At 39.7% G+C, this 25,016-nt stretch overlaps 1 protein-coding gene across 2 annotated transcripts in view; it reads left to right on the forward strand.

Moving 5' to 3' along the window:
* The window catches only part of FMN1 (formin 1), a 407,216-nt gene that overhangs the window by 265,248 nt on the left and 116,952 nt on the right, over positions 1 to 25,016 (forward strand). For both annotated transcript variants that reach the window (XM_036296418.1, XM_036296411.1), the window contains 3 exons: positions 468 to 614; positions 1,685 to 1,744; positions 6,782 to 6,902. In XM_036296418.1, coding sequence (XP_036152311.1) covers positions 468 to 614; positions 1,685 to 1,744; positions 6,782 to 6,902 — 328 coding nt within the window. The remainder of the gene's footprint in view (positions 1 to 467; positions 615 to 1,684; positions 1,745 to 6,781; positions 6,903 to 25,016) is intronic.

Here is a 25,016-nt window from a genome sequence, read left to right on the forward strand (position 1 = left end):
GGGTTAGAACCACAAATAAGGAAGAATTGACATGTTATTATAACTACCCTACACTTAACTGTACTATTTACATAGATAATAGTCTAAAAACAGATCCTCAAATGATATTAAACCCCTTTCTACTTGCAAGTCATCGAATGTGAAGCCTAACTATAACAACTCTCTTTCCTGAATTTATAAATACTTTCAAGTATTTACAAAATAAAACTGGCTCAAATGGAAATACAAATACTAATATTTAACCCACACATAGTATAATTCATTGAAAGGATAGGAAATGATGACTCTTGATGTATTTTTTAAAAGACACTTAAGGCTTAAAGTTTATTTTCCATCTTGCTAACTGTTAATTCTGTTGGTAACATGCCACCAAACAGCCTATTGGGTACTCAATAAATATTTGTTGTTGAATGGACATAGTTATATTTGGAGTTCAGCTGCATAATCATTGGTGTTTGTCATCACAGGGCTTGCTGCACATGAAGAGTGTGAAGGATATTTTAGCTCTTATTCTGGCTTTTGGAAATTATATGAATGGAGGAAATAGGACTCGGGGACAAGCAGATGGATACAGCTTAGAAATTCTGCCCAAACTCAAGGATGTCAAAAGTCGGGTATTTATTTGTTTTGTAATAAATGTCTATGATCTGCCATTATTTTCCCTCTATCCCTTTAATTTTAAAAAAAGAAAACCTATTTCTGATTGTTCCATTTATCTCCGTCCTCCCCATAACAATATACTTTTCCTTTGCTTTCTTTTGACTTTGGAATAAAATAGCTTTTTTTTTAATGTTTGATCTTATTTTGATGGCAAAATTCCCACTACATATTTGTTTGCTTTAAAATGCAATTAGATGTTGAATTTCAGCGAGAGAATAAAACAGCATATGATATTAGCCATAGCACAAGGCTTGAATTTGTTGTTGGCCACTTGTAATTTATTCATTCCTGTGAATGGACCAATGCTGAGGTGAGCATTTGACTTACTCTTTTGCCCACAACAATCAGGCTGGATGTTACTGTCAAACTCTCTGAGCCTGATTATCATTTGGCTCCACACCCCTGCAGAGCCACCTCTTTAGAAACAACCAGCCATACCTAGGCATCCTATGGGGGGGCAGTGGGAGTGGAAACACAGAGGCAAATTAGAATTAGATCCATGTGAACAAGACTCAAAGGCTGCCTTGTGGGAGGGCCTGGCCTCCCAGGGTCATAAAGTGGCATGGCATTCCTTTTAAGCTGTCCTGATTGTTTTTCACACCATTAAGAACACACATCTTTTGAAAGGTGGGAAGGGAGGGATGGTTTTCTGTTCTAGTCCCTGGTTCCCTTTAGCACTCCCTTGCCCCCCTCCTGACTTGGCTTTATGCCAGAAAATATAGAGACTGTGTTTTATTTATTTATTTTGTTTGTTTGTTTTAGCCATGACCTCAGAGGTCTTACGGATTATTTGGGGGATTTTTACCCCACAAAGAGCAGTGTAGTGTTATTTCTTTGCATGGATGCCATAAAAAATGGATGGGACAAGGAGGAGAGAGAGAAATCTTGCCGGTCTCAGAATTAGGACCAGGTATCACAAACTAAAAGTGTTCAGGTCATAAACTGAGATTTTTGGCTCTCAGCTGTATAATACAGCAGAGTCTCATGTGAATGATTTTCATTTAAGCTTCTCTTTTAAACCTAGGATAATGGGATTAATCTGGTGGACTATGTCGTGAAATACTACCTGCGTTACTATGATCAGGTAAGAAATGACATTATGTGGAAAACTACACAAATGGGGCTTCAACTCTTACACATTGTTGACATTCAGCAATCTGATGATGGATGGATGGATGGGTGGATGGATGGACGGACGGACGGATGGATTTCAAGTCCAACATAGAATCTGAGAGCTAGCCAGCCTCCTTGGTTTATAGATGGAAACACTGAAGCCAATTGTGAAGAGAAGCTCTATTTGGTGGTACAGGTCTACTGACTCTCACTCCGTTGTGTGACACAGCTTCGGAGAAACCCCCAGTATCCCGGTGCCTTCTGACCAGGTTGCCAGGGCCTTTGTGAAGTCTAGCCATTTAGTAAGTGGTTATATTTGAAACTAGATTCTGGGATGCAAACCAAAATTTAGGAAATTAATATTCAGTAATGCCCAAGACATTCTCAATAATGTTCATCTGGGAACAAGTTGCAGATGTGGAATTTGAAATCCCTCCTCTTTGCTTAAATTACATTTGCAATTAGAAATAACATTTTCTGTGAGAATCTACCTGAGCATAATTTTCTGTATTTTATTCCTCCTCATTAAATTGAGAACAAGGAGTCCTAGCTTTGAGAAGAAAGAGGTACTGTTGTAAGATGTTGAGAAATCTAGCAATCAAGATGAATGGAAAAAGTCTCGGGAAAATGTTGTCAGGACTCCTGCTTAACTATCCATGGAAGCAGAGTTTTTCCTAAGTACTGAGGGAAGGAAAGTAAAGATGCCAGAGCCTTAGTTTTAAGAGGCCTGCAATTTCATCCAGATGACCAGCTAAGCACTGATGAGGTTTATAGTTCTCTTTCTTGCACTCCTGGTGGGTTTATCTAATTGTTCTCAACATATCTACAACCAGGATTCTCATCCCACCTCACCCCCCCACTTCTCCCCTGTTTCTATTAAGGATATTATAATTTTGGTCATTTAGACATGAAATGGTGCTTCTCTTTCATTGATCTCTGTCCTTCAATTCAAATTGTTTGTCGTATTCTTCCCTGATTTTTATCCTAAGTGACCCCCGCCCATTCAGGCTTTGTGATAACTCACCTAGGGAATTTCGATTACTTCCCGGCTGGCTTCCCCACCATTCTGGTCCATCCCATGGCCTGTGGCCTGATTACATTTTATAGTTCTGATCATTTCACATCACTTTTTTACTCCAAAACAAAATGGCTCCCTTTTTCAAGTGAATTAAGACTCTATCCAATTTAATGCCAGTGTTTTACAACCAGATTTTTATTACTTTTCCTCTATGCACAGTCTATGCTTCAACTCAAGACTTGACGTTTTCCAAACACACCCTGTGCTTTCTTCCTGATGTGTTTTTACATCTGATGTTCTCCCTAATTGGAACTATTCTTGTCACTAGCCTTTTTATATAAAACTTCTCTTTTGTCTTATGAATATCTCTTAAAATAATTAAAATACCTTTTGGGGGGAAAAGTTTATATAGTGAGCTCTTCAAAAGCAATAAGCAAAAATCAGTTCATTCCTTCTCATTTTAAAAATAGTGGCAAAACAGACTGCAGGTAACCACAGAAAACAAATATAAGATATAAATTGCCAACTATATGTATAGAATTAGCAATCTATACTGATCCAGCCTTTCTAGGGTCTGTCTTGTATGATTGACTGAGATCCTATCTGTTTAAGATCTATAGGTCAAATGAGACCCTTATCTAGTTTGCTCTGGATTCACCAAACTATATGTCCATAATGGGTACCTTGAAAAAATTTCTCATCATGTGCTTTTCAAGCTGTTTGCCCAGAGAGCTGTGTCGGCTTACAGGGGACCCCTTTTCCTAATTCAGATGTGCTGTATGGGCTAGTGAGACTTTGACCGTTCTGTATCTGAAGCCCTATGAATATGTGGAATATTATACATATTTCTAGGGGTTTTATCCTAAGGAAAAAATAAGGACATGTATCACTATTTTATTTGAAATAATTTGTAGTAGCAAAATATCACGGAATTTTTTAGTAGGTGTCCAAAGGTAGAAACTAAGGTCAAATAAATTATGCTAGAGTCATACATTGGAATATGCTACCATGGAAAGTATCTAAGAGAATGTTTACTGGCATTGGAAAATGCTCTTGATCTGCTTTTAAATTACAAATGTGTTTAGAATAATATATACGGTGATCTCCAATATGTAAATATAAATACACACAGAAATACCTGGAAAGATATATATTAAAATGTTTGATTATTTCTGGATAGTAGAATTGTAAGAGATTTTTACCTTCTTCTTTCTTTTAATTACTACACCTAATGAACATGTGTCACTTTTGTAAAAGGAAGAAAAGATATAATAAAAAATATTGCAATCTTACATGACCTTTCTTCCAAGAGGGCTTTGCTCAGTTCCTTGTCTTTTACTCGTTGTAAGCCCAGGAACACTTTGTTTTCATGACTCACTTAAAATATGTTTTCTACCTCATCTACAGATATCAATGAGCAATTACCATCGCCCTGGTATTGCTCCCTGAGATCCAGAACTCATTGTCTCTTTCTAGTGTCTGTAATGTAGGTGCCTGATAAATACTTGCTGAGTTGTATATTCTGCAAATATTGACAAGAATGTGATAAGAGGCATCTATAAAGAATTAGGTATGAGGAGGTGAAAGTTATTTTCTGGTAGAGAGGGGAGGTATATTGCTTCAGGCAATATGTACGTACCGTACCCCAAGTTCTGGCAGCAGGTACCAGTGTGGTAGAAGCATTGTGAGAGGTGACCTTTCTAATCCCAGGTTGACATGAGCAGATATACCTCCTGGTATTTGTCTCAACCAAGTCAGATGCATTGTGTAGGAAGACTGAGATTTGCCTATGATATACGGCTCGTTAAAGAAAGCCGAACCCAGTGAAATCAGCTTCCCAGAGGAAAATCTTACCGTAAGAATAGTTTCAAATTTGGAATGATCCGGCTTAGGAAAAACAAGAAGTCAACATTCGTGTGGTCCTCCCCTAGTTTTCACTGTGCAAAATGCATTTCACTCAACAAGAGCATAAAATTGTATGATTTATTAAACGATCCTCTCCCTTTAGGAGCGTAAGTGATGATTTCTGTGGTTAGTAGTGATGAGCAATTAGCTGAAGAAAGGTGACTTTTGTTCCAGGCTTTCTTCCACTCATGCCAGGTTTTGGGTCCAAGTCTAGGTCTGTGAAGTTTAAAGAAACCCATCTAGAGCCATGTCTTTTGAACTCTAATTGAGCAAATTTCACCAGAACTACTACCAGGCTGATTGGCTCAGCAGCATTTTCTCAATTAAAAAAAAAAAAGAAAGAAAAGAAAAGAAAAATCAAGCTGGACTAAGTTTGATAAAAAGTTTTGGAAAATAGAAAGAGATATTATTCATGAGTACTTCCAGTGTAGATCACCATGGAGTTTTGTGGCAAGCATCTTAGATGTTGTTCCATCTTGGCACTCAGACCGGATACTGCTTCTATGGTTTTTAAAGTAGTCAAATAAGTATAGGAAGATGAAAAAAAGTGCCTTGATCATGTAAAATGTTGTCCTATGCAAATGAGGAGAACCACCTTCTTTTATCATTCCAAGTAAAGCTAAAGGTTTTAAAGGAAGGGAAAGAGTCAAGGGAATCCCTGAAACCACAAGAAAATATGAAAGTAAGTTAGATGTCTCCTGCTGAAGGTACAGATTTCCCAGAGCAGAGTTTTGTAGCTCTTCTGTGATGTTTCCAAACATAATTTATTGAAAGGCCAGAGGTTACATTCTATATGGAGACCAAGGCACAGTTCCTGCCTTCCTGTCTAGTGGGGAAGACGTACAAGCTAACAGGCAATTTGTAAATTAATGTTGGTAAGTCCTGTGAGAATGGTAAATACCAGGGGCTCTTGGAAACACCAAGAGTTGGTTGCTGGGACTTAGGGGGAATCTTTGAGGAAGTGATGTCTGTTTTGAGATTTGAAGGATGAGTATGAATAAAGAGGTATGAACATGTTCCAGCCGTCTGGGCAAGGGTTGGAAAAAGGGACAGTTTCATATAAGTTGTACAAAAGCCTAGAGGCAAGAGACCATGACCTGACCTATTATTTTAAGAAAGTTTGAGGAAGGGAGTTAGAAATAAGGAGAAGGTAGAAATAAGGCTGGAGATGTAGACAGAGGCCAGATCATAAAGTGCCTTGTAAAGCAGTTTTAGAGTCTGGAACCAGTCCTAATAGCAGTAGGAAAGATGGAATGTGAAGGAAAGCTGGCAAAGTGGCCTATGTGGAGAGACCTGAGGATTGTCTGAGATGAGCAAGATATGAAGCTACATTAAACAACCCAGGAAGAAGCCAGATAGACTGGAAAAGAAATTTGAGGCTCAGTTTATCTTTCAATGTGCCCGATGAATGTTTTGTCCCTCAAGAAGTTTCTCAGCTCAGGCGCTCTTTGAGGGATAGTTGTGGGGCTTGTCAAAAACTATACCCAGTCATGCCCACGTTAAATATGTGGTAAGAGTAGCCAAACAACATTTGGAAAATTTTTACAAATATGAATTCAATCCTCCCCCCAACACACACACATGTGTGCATGCGTGCTTTAAGGTTCAGAGGAAGGTAGGTAAAGGCGTAAGGCAGGGTGATTGTTTCTCCCATTGGAGTGCTGCCTTACTCAGTACCTTCCAATTCACACCCATTGACATACCTCAATGCTGAGTTCTCTAATTGCTACCATGTGCAACCCAAACAGGGACTTTTAATTTAAATACTTTGATGTGTTCCTCCTATGCCCTTTTCCATGGACATAGAGTGCCCAAGATCAGGACATACCTGACAATTTTCTCTTTCTTTCATGAGGCACAATGGAACCTCACCCGTGCCGTAGCCAATCTAAATGCCGGAATGAGCAAAAAGATGTTGTGAAACACACCAAAGCATTTCAAAGTAACCAGTCCAAACTGAGGACCCCCGGAGAAGTGTCGCTGCAATGTTTATTCAGACATTCAATAAGAAATGCTTTGGAATTTCAACTGAAAGTGACAGCTGGGAAGTATAATGTGCTTTTCTCCACTCTATCTATCTTTTAGGAAGCAGGAACAGAAAAGAGCATTTTCCCCCTGCCTGAACCACAAGATTTCTTTCTGGCTTCCCAAGTCAAGTTTGAAGACCTCATCAAAGACTTGAGAAAACTGAAGAGGCAACTGGAAGGTAACAGGAACTATTCCGTTATGATAATAGCTAAGAGTTTTAAAAAATGATTTAAGAGGATTACTTGTGTGTGGCTCATTGAATGGAATGGGTGCAGAGTTCAACTGTGGTATGCTACAGCTCTCACAAAGCGTTCCATCACTAGGCACTTTTTGGAGGCACTGGACTTACATATGTCTCTCTCTCTTACTGTGTTAGTACTTGTTATATCTACATCTTGTTTTATCTACATTTCCCAACATATAATAGATATAATTTTAATAATAATAATATTAACAGCCTAAACCCTTTACTGGATGCTTACTGCGGTCTCATATAATTCTTATAACAAACCTAAAAGCAGGAACTATACTAACTTTCTTTTTACAGATAAGAAAAATGAGGCTTAGAGAAGTTATGTTCACGCAGGCGATGCAAAACAGATTTACTGAATTCTATCTGATTAAAACTCATGCATTTTCTATACAAGTTTACTATGCTGCCTTCTCTCTTCCATCCCTGCTCCCACACCCGCTCCCTCTTCTTGTCATACACACACACACACACGCACACGCACACCCGTGTTCCTATATATTTGGTTTATATATATGAGTCTAATAAGGATGGCAAGACATTCTATTTTAGTTTATTTTACATTTTTTAATTATTCAAAACAATATTCTGAAAGCCCTTTGGGCTTTTTTAAAAGGTGAAAATATGCTTCTCTTGGGCAGGAATTTTCCTTTGGCATTTCGAGAGTCTTGTGTTTTCACTGTGGAGACATCTCCTTGTCCAAGAATATAAATACTTGCGCTGGAGCTTGTGTAGCTCCAACTGAAGAGCTCTGTGGAGGATTTAGGGAGCGTGTTAATGTGGAAATGGAGCCCAGAGTGCCAAAAGGCGAGCTTGAGGAAATGAAGAGCTTGAACCAGGAATATTTTTACACTAAGACATAAAATAAACATTCAAAAAATGTTTATTGTGAAAGAGTGCTCAGAAACCCAAGTCTTAGACAGAGAACAGCTTGGAACTGGAAGTGAAGGGGCAAGGTCTGCTCGGAGTGTCAGGGAAAGCCATTTGTTTTTACTTTGGGCATAAACTTGCTTAAATAAGGACGGTGGTTACAAGTGAATATTTTTACCTTGTAAATTATTTTTAAAGGAACATGTGGACATTTCCCCCCTCCTGTTGATGTGGTTGAGAGCATGAATTCAACCAAATGAATGCTTTGTTCAGGAATGCGATATGTGGACTTGTTATTCTATTCCCTTTCCTAAAAAACAAAACAAAACAAAAAAAAAACAACAACAAAATAAAAATGACAGTTTTGTTCTTGTATAACATGAGGAGCTTGATTCTTACTTGAGTAAAGCCAAGTAAGCCATCATGGAGTAGTTTCCTCTGTCCCTCTCCAGGGGTGGAATTAGGGCCCAGGCCAGTCCCCAGGATGGCTGCAGGTGAGCAGTGGCAGCGAAGACCCATGTTTGTTCACTCCTTGGCTGCCTTTGAATGCCCATCCCCCCAGCTCATGGCCCCTTTAACACCCTGGGCCTGCTCGCTCCTCTTATCTTTTGAACAGAAGCCTGATCTGTGTGTGTTCTTTCTTCTTCCCCGGCCTTCCTTCCAGGGACTTCCTCTTTTGGGCATCCTGGCTCGGCCACCTCCCTTGGACGCTCCAGTGTGTTAGATGATAACAAAAGGGATGAGAAGAGTGAATTAGGAAGACAGTGGACAGGCAGGGGTTCCCCCAAAGCTCCCCACTTTGGTGTATCTTATTTTCTCTAGGGAAATCCTAGCTGTCATTGCAGATCTCAGCACTCAACTGACACTTTTCTCAGTCAATTTTAAGGAGATATCAAACTTCTGCAGCTGGAGGGACTGCCCTAGGAAGGAAAACTGATCATCACAGTTATTTTTCTTCTTTGTATTGGACTTCACCAAGGAAGTACCATAAAGGCGGTTGAGGAAACTGGGACTCCCCCCCCACACACACATTGAATATTTAAACAAAAAAATCCCTGCTAATCTTTAGGGATGCCAGTGTTTTTAACACATGAAAGGTACCTAGTAAATATTTAAAGAAAATACAGACCGTTGGTTCTCTAATGAATTTCTTTTTCTTCCAAATACCATCTGGCAAGATGGCCAGAGTCGTGGCGGTCCGTTTCATCTCCCGTCCCCATTCAGGTTTCACCGCCTTTTCCATAAGGCCTTGGTGTGAGCCTAGATTGAATGTTTAATTGAAGAGGACATAATTTTCACACATACAGCAAAGATTTGATGAGGCTTTGAGGTTTATTGTAGCCATTAAAATGTCGTGGCTGCTGGCAAAACCCCAGAAAATGTCTAAAGCTAAACCAGATGTGATTAGCAAATTTCAAGAAGTCTCCGGCCCCGGTTCTCCCCGCAGTCATGGCCCTTTAGAAGAAATTTGTTTTGAGTAGCCTGAACCACACCTTAACAATAGGATGAGAATGAAACTAGGATTGTTGGCTGTACAAATGTCACTGATTTAAGTAGAGGTTTTCAATACGCACCTTCCATAGAGACAAGAACTTTGCATAGCACTCTTATGTAGGTAAACACAGCAAGGAATTGATGGTAATAGTATCAACTTCAGTTTGTTGCATTATATAATAATAACACATTATTATTATCTATCAGGTGCTTTGCATATATCATTCTTTGAATCCTTACAATGACCCTCTGAAGCAGATATTATTGCCGATCTCTCATAAGAGGAGGAAACTGAAGTTTATGATGCTCACATAACATGCTAAATTACTTCGCAGGTGACGACCTAGCCACATTTTAAAACTAGATGCGACTCTAAGCCATGTACTCATGACATATCCTGCTAGTGGCCCAGCAGTCTCCATACCTTATCATAGATCAAAACAGAAAGGCATATAATCAAGGCATAAAGCTTCATAAAGATACAAATGACAGAGTGTCACTGAGCGTGTGCATGAGTATAACTGTATCTACTCCCACCCCTGGAACCATATAAGGAAGCCCTTGGGTTGGGATAGAAGGGGGAGGACCTGTAGGAGAGATGGGTTATAAAAGTGAATAGACACAGTATTGCGTAAGATTAAGACCTCAGGCTTTGGAATCAGATGTATTTTTTACTGGTTTGGTGAAAGTAAGATCTTGTCAAGTAACAACCATAGAGTGTATTAATTTCTCACTCACAAAGTGGGACAACATAGTACATACATCATAGAAGGACATGAATGCACACTACCTTAGTAATGAAAGCTTCAGTAAAGCCAACTGGGGTTATTTAAGTACCTCTTACTGGAAAATGCACAACTTATAGAATCAGGCCCATGATGTTGGTCAGCCAGCTGGCTGTTTGTGGAGAATCGAATTCCCAGAGCACTTGTACACTCTTCTCTGCATTGTGGAGACCAAACCAAGTTCTTGGTGCTTGGGAACATGTTCCATATTTTGTTCACTGTTCTACATCCCTTAATGAGATGATAATTTTGATTTTCCTGATACTGTGAAGTTATAAGTGATAGTTGGGGGAAATCCAGCAAGCAGTAGGAATAGTTGCTCCCTTTCTTATTCGTTGACCTTGCTGGCCAAAATTCTGAAGGTATGATTATCGACCCAAGTGGCAGTAGACAGAATAATGGTTCCCAAAGGTGTCCAAACCCTAACCCTGGAATCTGTGAACATGCTACCTTACATGGCAAAAAGGGGACTTTGCTGACATTGAGATGGGGAGATTAGCCAAGTGTGCCTAATCTAATCACATGGATCTTTAACATGGATCTTTAAAAGCTGGGAACTTTCCTTGTCCGTGGTCAGCAGGAGGTAGTACAGTAGAATGATCAGAGAGATGCGATGTTGCTGGCTTTGAAGATGGAGAAAGTGGGCAATGAACCAAGGAATGCAGGAGCCTCCAAAACTGGGAAAGGCAAGGGATAGATTCTCCATAGAGCCTCCAGAGGGATTGCAGCCTGTCAATATCTTGATTTCAGCCCAGTGAGACCCAGGTTAGACTTCTAACATATGGGAACTATAGGTAATATATTTGTGTTGTTTTAAGACACTAAGTTTGTGGCAATTTGTTTTAGTAGCAATAGAAAACAAACACACCAAAGGTTGTGCCAGTTGATACCAGTCACACACCACACCACACACACACACACACCATTGCTGAGGCCACAGATGTGGGATTTCCCAAGTACGAGTGCTCACCATTACTGCAGAAAATGTGAATTAGTGCTTTCTAAAGAAAGAGTCGCTAGTCCGATAAACCTGGAAATGCTCTGTCCTGAAATCACATGATAGGAATTCACAGTGCACATGAGTTTATTAAAGGTTTTAGGAAGTCCTGCAATTTTTTAAAAAAGAACACACACACAAAAAACATGATTTATCCCTCTTTAAAGCAGCATTTCTCAACTTAAAATATGAAACATTGTGTGTGTGTGTTTTGTGTGTTTTTTTATTTCACTAAATATTTAGTAATATGTTGCAGAACATACATTCTGTGAAATGTAGCTTAAGTGATGTTGACATTGCTATCAAGTTTTTAATATAAAGACACAACTATTTATTAAATCGTCATTCCTGGATGACCTTAACAGGAGGAGCTGTGATAAACAATTATGCTCTTTGCCCATTAATGTTGCTCTTAATACTCCCTGACCACACTGTCCTTAGTTGTTATCCATGTAAACAGAGTGGGTCACATCCTCTTGTAAGTGTTGATGCCTGAAAGCCAAAATGAATAGCACTAGTGTTACTCAAAATTACTCTGGTGTCACCACTCCCAAATCCACATTTGTTTCACATCATCCTGTAATAGTATTTAGTTATGAAAAATTCACTCTGGCTATGAAAGTAAGAAGGTTAATTAATTTTTTTGTTAGAAGATAAGACGGGAACTCTTCAGATAGGTGTTGAAAAGTCATTCTATTCTGAGAAGTTTAAGAAGAAAAATAGCCCTGGCTGGGTAGCTCAGTTGATTAAAGCATTGTCCCTATAAGCCAAGGTTGTGGGTTTGATCCCTTGGCAGGGCACATAGAAGAATCGACCAATGAATGCATAAGTAAGTGAAACAACTAATCGATGTTTCTCTCTCAAATCAATCAAAAATTATTTTTATAAAAATAAATTGTCGCCCTGAATGGTTTGGCTCAGTGGATAGAGCATCCACCTGCAGACTGGGGAGTCCCAGGTTCGATTCTGGTCAAGGGCATGTACCTTGGTTGCGGGCACAACCCCAGTGTGGGGTGTGCAGGAGGCAGCTGATCGATGTTTCTCTCTCATCTATGTTTCTAACTCTGTCTCTCCCTTCCTCTCTGTAAAAAATCAATAAAATACTAATAAAATAAAAAATAAAAATAAAATAAATTGTCATTAGCTAACAAAAGTTACTTAGTAACCCCTGTTATTAAGGGTGGGCTACTTAACCAGCTAACTATGATCTAAATCTGCATTGAAAATGATGCATTCTGAGCCCTGTTATTGCATATATAAATTGGGAAAATGGAATTAGCAGTTAACCCTAAGTGTAAGATATACAAACTTGTTTGAAAATGTTGGCTGAGGTGCAAGTTTGTGTGTGTTTTAAGATCATTCCAATGATGTCCTTTTCCCTAAATATTTAAGACTATATATTTGAACATGTCCTTTCTGATGAACCATTTAGAAATATTTGGAAATACACTTATACATTTTTGGAAAGGCAAGAGTTTCTGTTGACTTTTTTGATATCTGTTACCACTCTATAAATGTTTACTGATAAATGTTTATCCTAAAATGTTAACTATTTTAAGCCTTTTTAAAGTGAGATGCTGTGTGAAATGCATAGTCCAGGCATTCAAAATTACTAAAATTTTCATTTTAAGTTTGAATAGTAATAGTTCTAACCTAACTTTACATTGAAGTACATCCAATACATCTGTAGGCATTTCCCATTCTGATGTCCTTATTTTAATGTAGTGACCAGATAAACCCTATATCATCCAGATGAGCCTCTGTTTGTATAACACTACTTCCTAAACATTCTACTCAAAATTTAAATTATAGAAGGATATAAATTCATACATACATGAAAGTAACAGTTCAAGAAAGAGGTTTTTTTGTTGGGGGGAGGGGTGGTGGTAGGTTTTCTAAATTATAGTCAATGTGTTGTCCAGATGAAGATGGCAGATTGAATTCATTCATTTAGCTCCACTCCCTTTTAAAGGCTCACCAAAAATACTAACCTGTTATTTAGAATCATACAGTCAAAACCATTATAATCAGTAAAAGAGGGGAATTAGGGAGGAAACCACATACCTACACATGTAAAATCATGAAGTGAGAACATTTATGCATTTCTCTTGGCCCTTGGCTAAGACTGGTGTAGTGGCAATAGTTTGACTATTTGGATATGCATATGAAATTTTTACAATTAAAATCAGGTTAAAAAGACATAAGTTATAGCCCTGGCTAGTATGGCTCAGTTGGTTATCATCCTGTGTACTGAAAGGTTGTTGGTTCGATTCCCAGTCAGGGCACATGCCCAGGTTGGGGCTCTATCACCAGTAGGGGGCGTGCAGGAAACAGCCCATTGATGTTCCACTCTCACATGGATGTTTCCTTTTCCCTTCCTCTTCCTCTAAAAAAAAAAATCAATTAAAAAAAATCTTAGCTAATCCAGCATAGCTCAGTGGTTGAGTGTTGACCTATGAACCAGGAGGTCATGGTTTGGTTCTCAGGGCACATGCCTGGGTTGCAGGCTCCATTCCCAGGAGAGGGTGTGCAGGAGGTGGTCGATCACTAATTCTTATCACTGATGTTTATCTATCTCTCCTTCTCCATTCTTCTCTGAAATCAATATATATATAGATCTATTATATATTAATATAAATATATTAATATATTTATTAATATATATAGATCTATCTATATATATATATATATAAATCTTTAAAAAAAACCCACATAAGTTATAGTCAACTCTCAGTTGTAGGCAGGTAGAGTAGTATGATTAAGGATTAGTTGTAGTTTTTTACATATTAATCTATTATTTGTAATATTAATCACTATGAGCTATATTATTTACATGTTGGAAAATCTTTCCTGTTTGAAACTACATGGTAAGCAATAGACTACCTATTGTTTCTCCTGAAAGGTGGAAACAGTCCTCTCCTTTGCCATTTAGCTCACTTAAGTGTCTGGGCAAATACTAGGTGTACCAGTTAATAATGGCGGATTTTGTAATCCAGAAAACACGATAATTTCTAGAGAAACATCAAAAGTGCTTTATTCAAAGTAATGTCCATCACTAGCTACACATTTCCCCCCATCTTTCAGGTAATTTGTGGATACTGTCCCAATAGAACTTTTCTTGTTTTGAGGCAAACCATTCAGAGACCCAGTTTTCCACTTCTTCGTACGTTTTAAAGTACTGCTCAGAAAGTGCTTGTGCTATTGATTGGAACAAGTGGTAATCTGAAGGAGCAAGATCTGGTGAATACGGTGGGTGGGTTAATACTTCCCAGGCAAGATCTTTTAATGTGTCTTTAACTGGTTTTGAAATGTGTGATGGTGCATTATCATGAAGCAAAATTACTTTGCCGTGTCTTCTGGCACATTCTGGTCGTTTCACAATCAAAGCATGGTTCAAAATGATTATTTGTTGTTGGTAGCGATAAGCATTAATGGTTTCCCCTGGTTTTAGAAGCTTATAATACACCACACCTTCCTGATCCCACCAAATGCAGAGCATTGTCTTCTTTCTGAAGTGATTTGGCCTTGCAGTCGATGTTGATGGTTGACCTGGATCAACCCATGATTTTGTGCATTTGGGATTCTCAAAATAAATCCACTTTTCATCACCAGTCACAATTCGATGCAAAAAAGACTTTCTTTCATGCTGTTGAAGCAACATTTTACTGATGACTTTTTGGTTTTCCATTTGTCTTTTATTCAGTTGATGTGGCACCCATTTTCCTTCCTTTAAAACAGTGGTTCTCAACCTTCCTAATGCCGCGACCCTTTAATACAGTTCCTCATGTTGTGGTGACCCCCAACCATAAAATTATTTCTGTTGCTACTTCATAACTGTAATTTTGCTACTGTTATGAATCATAATGTAAATATCTGATATGCAGGATGTATTTTCATTGTTACATATTGAACATAATTAAAGCATAGTGATTCATCACAAAAACAATATGTAATTATATATGTGTTTTCCGATGGTCTTAGGCAACCCCTGTGAAAGGGTCGTTGGACCCCCAAAGGGGTCGCGACCCACCCGTTGAGAACCGCTGCTTTAAAATCTTTCCCATTGCTTATAAACGATCAGAAATTGTTTGCTGAGCAACGTTTAATCTTTCTGCAAGTTGTTTTTGAGTTTGACACGCATCTTCATCCAATAATGCTTATAATTGTTGGTCTTCAAACTTTTTCGGTTGACCTATACATTCTTTTTCTTTCACATTGAAATCATCACTTTTAAAACGTTTAAACCAGCGTTCACAAGTACCTTGAGATGGAGCATGTTCACCATAAGCTTCCTGAAATATTCAGCAGCACTTTTTCTTCAAAATAAAGTAATGAATTAAAACTTCCCACAAATGCTCTCTTTTTTTGCACGAAATTTGACATATTTAAGCATAAAAATATCTCTGATGTTAACACCTGCAGCAAATTTGACATATGAAGTTTTAAAGCTTGCTGTCAATACAACAAAATAGCATACATATCAAATCGCATATATATATCAACATATGTGTAACGCCATCTGTGGGGTTTGAGACTGTGAACACTGCTGGTATCTGGGAGGGATTCTGCCTGCAGAGCATTGGTGTCCCCGTGGTGGACGAAGGCAGAGAGGGCAGTTAGCAGAACATGTACTTCATTTTGCTCTTGACTGCTTTTGTGTGGTTTTTTATTTTTAAATCTTCTCCTGAGGATATGTTTTGTTTTGTTTTTAATTGATTTTTAGAGAGAGAGAGAAAAAATAAGAAAAACATCGCCGTGAGAAAGAAACATTGCCTCCCAAATACATTCCCTGACCGGGGATCAGACTCCCAACCAAGGTATGATGTGCCTTGACCAGGATCTAACCTGCAATCTTTTGATGTACGGGATGATGCTGCAACCAACTGAACCACCCAGCCAGGGTCACTATCAGTTTTTAGTTCCAGTTTGCCTTTCCATCGGCCCCTTTGACTCTGTCTTTCCTGCAACCATGTTGGCTCCTCCCCGGCTTGGAATCTATGTATCTATCCAACACTTGGATGAAAATGTGGCCTTTGGTCGACTAAGTCCATCAGTACTGCTGATCCCAAAACAGAATTTTTTTAAACATATTTTTATTGATTTCAGAGAGGAAGAGAGAGAAACATCAATGATGAGAGAGAATTGTTGATCAGTTGCCTCCTGCAGGCCCCACACCAGGGATTGAGCCCACCACCCAGACATGTGCCCTAACTGGGACAACACTGGGGATCAAGCCCACAACCAGGGCATATGCCCTGTTAGGGAATCGAACCATGACCTCCTAGTTCATAGGTCAATGCTCATCCACTGAGCCACGCTGACTGAATTTTTAAAAAATGATTGCCTATTGATATTGTCTCAGAAGCAAAGGAAACAATTTAAAGAAAGTCTGCAATGGCTGTTCCTTTGTATTTGCAATAAATACAGTCAGGGAACCTACAATGGAGCATGCAATATGGGGTGCCCTCGGTGTTGCCAGATTTATTAAATCTGAATTTCAGGTAAACAAGATTTTTTGAGCATCAGTGTGTCTCAAATATTGCATGGGACACACTTACACTAAACAAATTATTTTTTATCTCAAATTCAAATTTAACTTGGTGTCCTGTCTTTTATCTGGCACATCTGTCCAGAATTTCACAGCAATAATAAAACCTACTAAAAGTTGGTTCACATTTTATTACCATTATGTGCTGGCAATTCTAAATAATCTCTGATAAAATCCCTGCAAGGGTGGACAATGGACTCAGGTGCAATAAATATAAGGGTACAGTGCGTGTCCATTTCCACAATCACTAATGACAAGTTACCATTTAATGATCAATTACCAAATTTGCTTTCATCATTTCTATTTGTTAAAACTCCTTCAAAACAAGTACTGCTTGCATTTTTACAGTAAGGAAGTTGAAACAACTTTGGTACCAATGACAAAGTTGAGATTTGAAACAGGTTTATCTGATTACAAAACTTATACTCTTTCCACTATATCCTGCTTTAATCTTTTACTATTTGCAGACCCAACCCTCAGACACTAACAAATGATCTAGGATGATAAAGCTTAGAGAATAAGGCCCACTTAGTTCTCTAGTTTATCTTCTAAAGGGAATACAAATAATCTTTGGATTATAATTAGGCTTTTTCTTCTCTCTACCCATAACCACTCAACTAATTTACCTGTTGTAATCTCCATCATCCAGTGACCTGCCTATCAATCTCTTTTGGTTTCTCCAACATACTCACTCTCTTCAGCTCTCTCTCTGACAATTACCTAGTCTATGTTTTGTCCCTACATATCCCAATGTGGTTAGTCAGACAAATAACAGAGTACTATAGGGGCACTCCAAGGCAACCCACATGGTTTTGACTTCCATTTGTGGAATTACATGGCTTCTGACATAGATGTGAAAGTACAGGAACCTTCCAGGACTTTTGAAGTCACACAGCTGAGCAGACCATTGCTTCTGTGCTTGGAACCAGCCCTGCAGGATGAATGACTTTTACCACCTAGTATGATCAGATGGCTTTCTCTCCATGAGAGTATGCCTTCTTCAAGAGAGAAAGAAAAGAGAAAATCTAGATCTCATCATGAAAGTGAATATTCTCTTTAACCATTCATATGTGAATTGTCCAAAAGCAATATGGCTTTAGAAAGGGAAGAGGAAGACTTTGAAAAACTCTGGGAGGACTACTGAGAAGAGGTGGCCAACTGAACACTCATTGGAATTGAACACTCTTGTGGGATTTCAGTTCTTCTTGAAAATTAGTAAAACAAGAGTAGAGAGAGTTCTTTAAAAGCATGAGCTCAAGAACACAGAACAAGAGAGAAAACCATGACCACAACATTTCTGTAGATGGACAAGTGATAAATGAATTAGCCAAACAAGAAAGCTGAATTCTATTCCAGGAGTAGAGAAAGGTGAGAAGCAATCCAATTTTTACCACCAGATTCATACACACCACAAACTCACACGTAAACTCGTACATATTCATTCATAAATATTCATATGTATCTATATGTAAATAAATCAATAAAATCATTCAAGAAAATTTCCAAAAAAGATGGACACAAGTTCCTAATTTTAAAAGGCTCAGAGAATAAAATATCCATACCATTGTTAGAGCATTTCAGAATACTCGGATCAAAAAGAAAAGCTTTTTGGGGAGAGGGAGCGATGAGATGTGGAAACAAATTACACAGGAACAGTCAGCAAGCAGAATGGCTTCAGGCTTTGCAACAGCAACATTGGAAGCTAGAAATGGATCTGAGGGAAAATCATTCTTATTCCAGAATCTTATCCCACCAAATTATTGATTAAATATGAGGGCAGAATAAAAGTGTTTTCATACATGAAAATTCTCAAAAAACGTATCTCCCATGCAACCATCCTCAAGATGTTGCTAGAGAATGTGCTTTACCACCAAGTGGGAAGACAAAGGTGACAGGAAATAAAAAAAATAATCCAGTGGAAAAGGGAGGTGAAGGGCTGCCCCACAGACAGCGAGCTCAGGATGACAACCAAGCACGAAGAGCAAACATTCCAGATTAGATTAGGTCAGAAGAACCATGAAGAAGATTCTTGAGAAATATGCAGTCTCATGTATCTGAACGCTTTAACAGGATTTACACAACTAGTAACAACTTTGTAGTCTATTTAGTGGTAAATGCATAGAAAGCAGAGCAAATTATGGATTAGGTAGTTTGGGCAGCAGTGTTTTAGAAAAGGCAAGTTAACCAGAATTTACATATATCAGCTGGGACTGGGAGTTGTTTTTGCAAAGTCATAAAAATGTCAACACTGAATCCTAGTCTGAACGTCACAGTGCTGCTATATTGGGAGGGGCCCCATGTGGTGGGTGTGGCAGGAGAGTGGGATCTGGTCTTTGTCGAGTGCACAGAGTTCTTTTTTTTTTAACTATGTGCATGTATATAATAAATAAATATACAAAAACAAAACAAAACACACACACAGCATTTGTGACAGTTTAGTTAAATTTCAACAGTGGAAGCTAGTGTGCGAAAAGGAGTACCAGCCTGAGATATAAGAGATACAGTTGAAAAATTTAGTTCTGCCTGTTACTAACCACATGATAAGCCATGCAACTCTGACAAATCACTTAACCTCGGTGAGCCTGCCCAACCCCGAGGGATAGAGGAAGGGTCAGATGAACAGATGGCTGAGGAAGTACTTGCAAAGGTGAGGGCGGTATTACTTAATCTCATTCAGAGCCATGCAGTTTGCTCAATGTGTGCATATTGGTGAGTCCTAGAACGGAGAGGGGAAATTGATCCGTTAGGACAAGCCTGGCTAGTTTATCACCTTTTAGGAAGCTCCAGAAGACATGCCTTGAATGATTATGGACCGTGCCTAATCCATGGCTCTTTCCTCCTCCTAGCCCATTTGTCCACTTCCGTGGTGTGGTGAGTCTGAACTCTGCTACGGACTGGATACATTAGCCAGAGTCCTGACTGCGTTGCCATGGTGTTAAAAATATTTAGTTTTGCTAGCAAAGTTTTAGAAATAATAAAAGAAAAACTTTGATATGATTTATTTTTGTAAAACCATTTCAACAAAACGGACATAAGGAACTGGGGTAAGATTTTCAAAAAGGCAGTGGGTGTAAATGTTGATTAGCGTGGTGACTCTTGATGCAAAGCATTCAATTAAGTGCAGCATGATGAGTAAAGGTCACACATTTCCCAAATGGAATGCCTTCAAAGCCAAGCTGTATGGAAAGGAGAGGGGACTCGGAAACTGAAACCCGATGCACCCCTTTAATTAATGGAAGAAGTTTGTGTTTTTCTTTGAAGCCACAATTGTGACATCTGTAGGTGGGAAGGATGAGTTATGTTGCCCTGGTTCCCTCCTCTTGGTTTTCACTTTATTTCTTACCCTTATTTATAAATCAACCCAGTAAATAGAATTTATTTTGTCTTTTCTTTAACAAGAAACATAAAATAATTGAAGTAAAGCTACTGTCATGGAAAAGCCCTAGTCACAAGCCCTGAATTCAGATGCGTGTCTTGTAGGCTGTGTCACCTTTGGCCGGCAGCGTCACCCCCCACCTCTCAGTGTCCTTGTGTGAAACGAAGGGTATCCTGCCCGCTCACTGATTATTTGAGAGGGGGATGGTATGAAGGAAGCCCCTTTGCAGAGTTGGGGCAAAAGGAAAACACTTATCCCTGACTCCCTTTGTGCCTTTGTATCTGACATCCAGTCCATACGCAAATCCTATTGACTCTTCCTTCAAAACACGCCTTGAATCAGTTTCTTGCTCTCCACCTCCACGTGTGGGCCATCGCACCAGGTGCCTCACCAGTAGCCCTGCTTCCATTCTTGCCCTCCCTTTAGTAGAGGCTCCATACACCAGACAGGTCAGGCTACTTTGTTGGTTCATATTCATTGCTCTTGGAATAAAATCCAACTTCAAAACTTGTCGCCGTGCCTTACAAGTTTCTACATGATTGGTCCACATCCACCTTCCCCGTCTCATCTCATGGAACCCCATCCCCTCCTGCCCATTAAACTCCAGCCTCACAGGCCTTCTTTGGGTTCTCACCCAGTGAGCTTGTTTCTGCTTTAGGACCTTTGGGGCAGCTATTCCCTCTGCCTGGAATGTTCTTCATATAAATAGCTCCACACCCTGGGCCTTCCCTGACCCTCCAAACTTCAGCAGCCACTTTGCATTGTCTCTCTCTTTTATAGCCGACAGTTTTGATACTGTATTATTTTCTGTTTATTTATTTATTTGTAAATTTTCTCTCCCTCCCCTTCTCCAATGGATCTAATGACCTTTTTAGTGTTTATATTTACTGCGTTGGTCAGTACCTGCCACATAGTTGCTGTTCAACCAATATTTGTTGAGTGGATGAATGAATGAGAAAATGAATAAATGGTAGAAAAGACTAAGCTTACTTCAGATAATTGCTGGCCTTGCTATCAGAGAGAAATTAGATTGTTTCCTATGGGCAAAGATGTCAAATGAGCATAAACAGGTAGAAGGTTTAAGAAGACAGATTTTAAAGCTGCCCAAAGGGACGACTGATGGCCTTGAGAGATAGTGGGCGCCTCACCCACTTCTGCTTGGAAGACTGTGTTATGGTGGATGGGCAGGCTAGGTAACATGAAAGAGGGCAGTTGTGCTGGATGATTTTAAAAGTGCATTCCAACTCTGAGTTTCTAAGGTGATTTTTATTACTGTGCTATTTCAGTGCATTCTACAGTTCTACTTATGCAGTAAGGCTTCCCTGGACTTAATTAATTAGAACAGCTAAAAATTCCTGGAATTCTGGTCATATACAGGGTCTAAAAGTCAACTGTAAAAATCTTATCAGGTTTGACTTCAGGTATTCTCTTTCTAAATGGCTCTCAAGGATTTTCTCTTAAATTAATCCGTGCCTCAAAAACTAATGTTGATACCATCTAGAAGTAATCTTTATAAGTAGAATTCTTATCCAATATGGTTGATTAATGGAACAAAGTTGGCCCAAATCAGGAATCATAGTAAGTAATATAACATTCCTTAACCTTTAATCTAAAACAAGTTAAATATAGTAGTATTCATCTGTCTTTTGGTGCAGGGCTGAGGCCTTTTCTTGAATTATAGATATGTTGAATGGAGTTTTGTGGGTCTTCCCTACATACTCCACATCCATAATAGATCAGCTGTGGTTTCCTTTTGAATTTTTAAAGTGGAGTCATGGCTTTTGCAAATATCAACACAGAAACTTTCTAGATAGTTATAATTATTCTCAGTCTTTTACATCTATCTTGCCCATACCTTTTTACTTCAATTTTTATTTATTGATTTGAGAGAGAGAAAAGGAGGAAGGGAGGGAAGAAGGGGTGGGGGGAGAGAGAGAAACATTGATTTGTTGTTCCACTTATTTATGCATTCATTGGTTGCTTCTTGTATGTGCTCTGACCAGGGACTGAACCCCTAACGTTGGCATGTCGGGATAATGCTCCAAATAACTGAGCTGTCCAGCCAGGGTGCTCACATCTTTATAAAAATGAGCTTTTTAAAAAAAATTTAGTTTGGAATAATTTTAGATTTATAGAAGTTGCAAAGATAGTATAGAAAGTTTCTATATAGCCCCTATCCAGTTCCCCCATCAACATCTTACGTCGTTGTGATATATTCATCAAAACTAAGGAACTGGCACCGATTCATTTCTGCTAATTAAACTTCCTAGAGTTTATTTGGACTTCACCAGTGTTTCCATTAGTGCCCTGTCTTTGTTCCAGGATCCAACCCTGAGCACCGCATCGCATTGAGTCTCGCCGTGTCTCCTCAGTCTTCACTGATCTCTCACACCTGTACTTAACAGCAGTATTTTCACTTTTTCCACTTGTTTAGAAACAGCACACTGCTCTTGATAAGGATTCTACTCAACTGTGGGAAGAATAGCCCAGGAAACCCAGGGAGAAGCCTTCCGCTACAAACCTTCAGCATTCTGTAGAAGGAATAGAAAATACAAGTAGGCCCTGGCTGCTATGGCTCAGTTGATTGGGCATCAACCTGTGCACCAGGAGGTTTCAGTTTGATTCCTGGTCAAGGGCACATGCCTGAGTTTCGGGCTTGATCCCCTGTGGAGCGTGTGGAGGAGGCAGCCAATCAATGTTATGATCTCATATCAATGTTTCTCTCTCTCCCTCTCCCTTCCTCTCTAAAAATCAATAAACTTTTAAAAAATATTTTTAAGACATACGAGTAGAAGGAATGGAAAATAGCTTTAATTTGGCAAGTCGTTGGCAAGAGTATCTTCTATATGTCCCATTCAAAAAAAGAAAAAAAAAGTGTTAATGTAATTATAATGGTGATAGCATACCTGTATGTAGAACTTCATTCTTTGAAGTGGGTAACGCAGGCATATATAGTGGAGAAAACAGGTCTCCAACATAAGAAGCAATATGGCTGGGAATACTCAGCCAGGCGTAGAATTTGGGTCTTTTGATTACCAAGCCAATCCTTACTAATAAAAGCCTAAGTGGTCATCAGCCGTGATGCCCTCATGCCATCACAAGATGGCTATGTGCACAGCGGGTGCGCGCAGGTGGGCGGGACTGGGCTTGATGTTGCATGCGCAGCACGGAGCCTGCCTTGAAGTCCCGCCTCCTCCTGACTGGGAGGAGGTGGGTCCCCTGGCTCCACCAGGCAGGCCTGCCTCGGGGGTTCCAGCTCTGCCCGTGGAGGCCTGCCTGGGGTTCCTGGGGGTCCTGCCTCCATGCGGGGAGGCCTGCCTGGGTGTCCCCGGGCTCTGCACAGCAAAGCCTTCCTGGGGGTTCTGGGGGTCCCGCCTCTGTGCAGTGAGGCCTGCTTGGAGGTTCTGGGGGTCCCACCTCCTTGCAGCGAGGCCTGCCTGGAGGTCCCACCTCCTCCTGTCTTCAGGCAGTGAGGCCTGCCTGGGGGTTCTGGGGGTCTGACCTACCTCTTTGGGGCAATCCATCGAGGAGCCCCAAATGGGTGGGTGGGGCCTACCTCTTTGGGGTGATGGATCTTGGAGCTCCTGCACTGTGACAGGGCACAGGCCAGGCTGGGGGACCCTCTCCCCCGAGTGCACAGATTTCGTACACCAGGCCTCTAGTGTTACTATAAATTTGTGTGGGGTCAAGATACTTTCTTCAAGGCATAGCTGGTTTTGCTCATTGGTTAGAACATTATCCCTCAGACTAAAAGTTCCTAGGTTTGATTCTGGTCAAGGGTACATACCTCAGTTGCAGGCTTGATTCCCGGCCCCAGTCAGGACGTGTGCAGGAGGCAACCAATTGATATGTCTCTTTCACGTTGATGTTTTTCTCTCTCTCTCTGTCTCTTCCCTCCCTTCCACTCTGTCTAAAAATCAATGGAAAAAATATCCTTCCTAACAACAACAAAAAAGATATTTTCTTCACAGAAATAGATTTGTGGGTGGTTTTGTGAATATCAAAATATTTTCTTGCCCCCCAAAATTGTGTATCTTGGACCCTAGGGAGGATTCACACGTCACAAATGGAGTCTTTATGTGTCAGACTAGCAAATGAAGGAAGTTAGAGGGATACTTGTTAAGCCCAGCAAAGAGTATTGGAGTTTTGCCAATATCTTTCTCTCAGATTTCTTGGCTGTAGCATCGCTTTTATTTTTTATTTTTTTTATTTTTTATTATTATCTATATTTTTTATTTTTTTTATTTTTTTATTTTTTTTATTTTTTTTTTATTGCTTAAAGTATTACAAAGGGTATTACATATGTGTCCATTTTATCCCCCCGCCCTAGACAGTCCCTTAGCCTCCCCTATCCCCCAATGTCTTATGTCCACTGGTTATGCTTATATGCATGCATACAAGTCCTTTAGTTGATCTCTTACCCCCCTACCTCCTGCCCCCCAACCCTCCCCGGCCTTCCTGCTGCAGTTTGACAATCTGTTTGAGGCAGCTCTGCCTCTGTATCTATTATTGTTCAAAAGTTTATAATGGTCTCTATTATCCATGAATGAGTGAGATCATGTGGTATGTAGCATCGCTTTTAGATGGATAGAGGTCATGGACTGCAACTCTACTTTTTAAGTACCTGTTGAAAGGTCATTGACCTACCTGGGATCAGCAGCCCTAGTTCTGGTCTCCTCTGTGCCATTGAATAACCTGACCTTCTCCTACTCTTCACCTAACCTCTCCAGCCTTTTGTTGTCCCATTTAAAATGAAGGGGTCCCAGTGGTGATGCTTGGTGATTTTTAGCTTTCATTGCCTTGTTCCTTAACTTTCGCAAAGCACTTTCGTAGATACTTCAGTGGTTCCTGGTACTTCCCTGTAGATGGTTTGAGTAGGAAGCAGGACAGCACAAGGCCAGTGGGTAGGACATCCCTGAGTTCAGACTTTACTCTTCTCACCTACAAATAGGGATGATAGCAGGACCAAGCT

This window comes from Myotis myotis, unplaced genomic scaffold (assembly GCF_014108235.1).
Source record: "Myotis myotis isolate mMyoMyo1 unplaced genomic scaffold, mMyoMyo1.p scaffold_m19_p_1, whole genome shotgun sequence".
Classification (NCBI taxonomy): Eukaryota; Metazoa; Chordata; class Mammalia; order Chiroptera; family Vespertilionidae; genus Myotis; species Myotis myotis.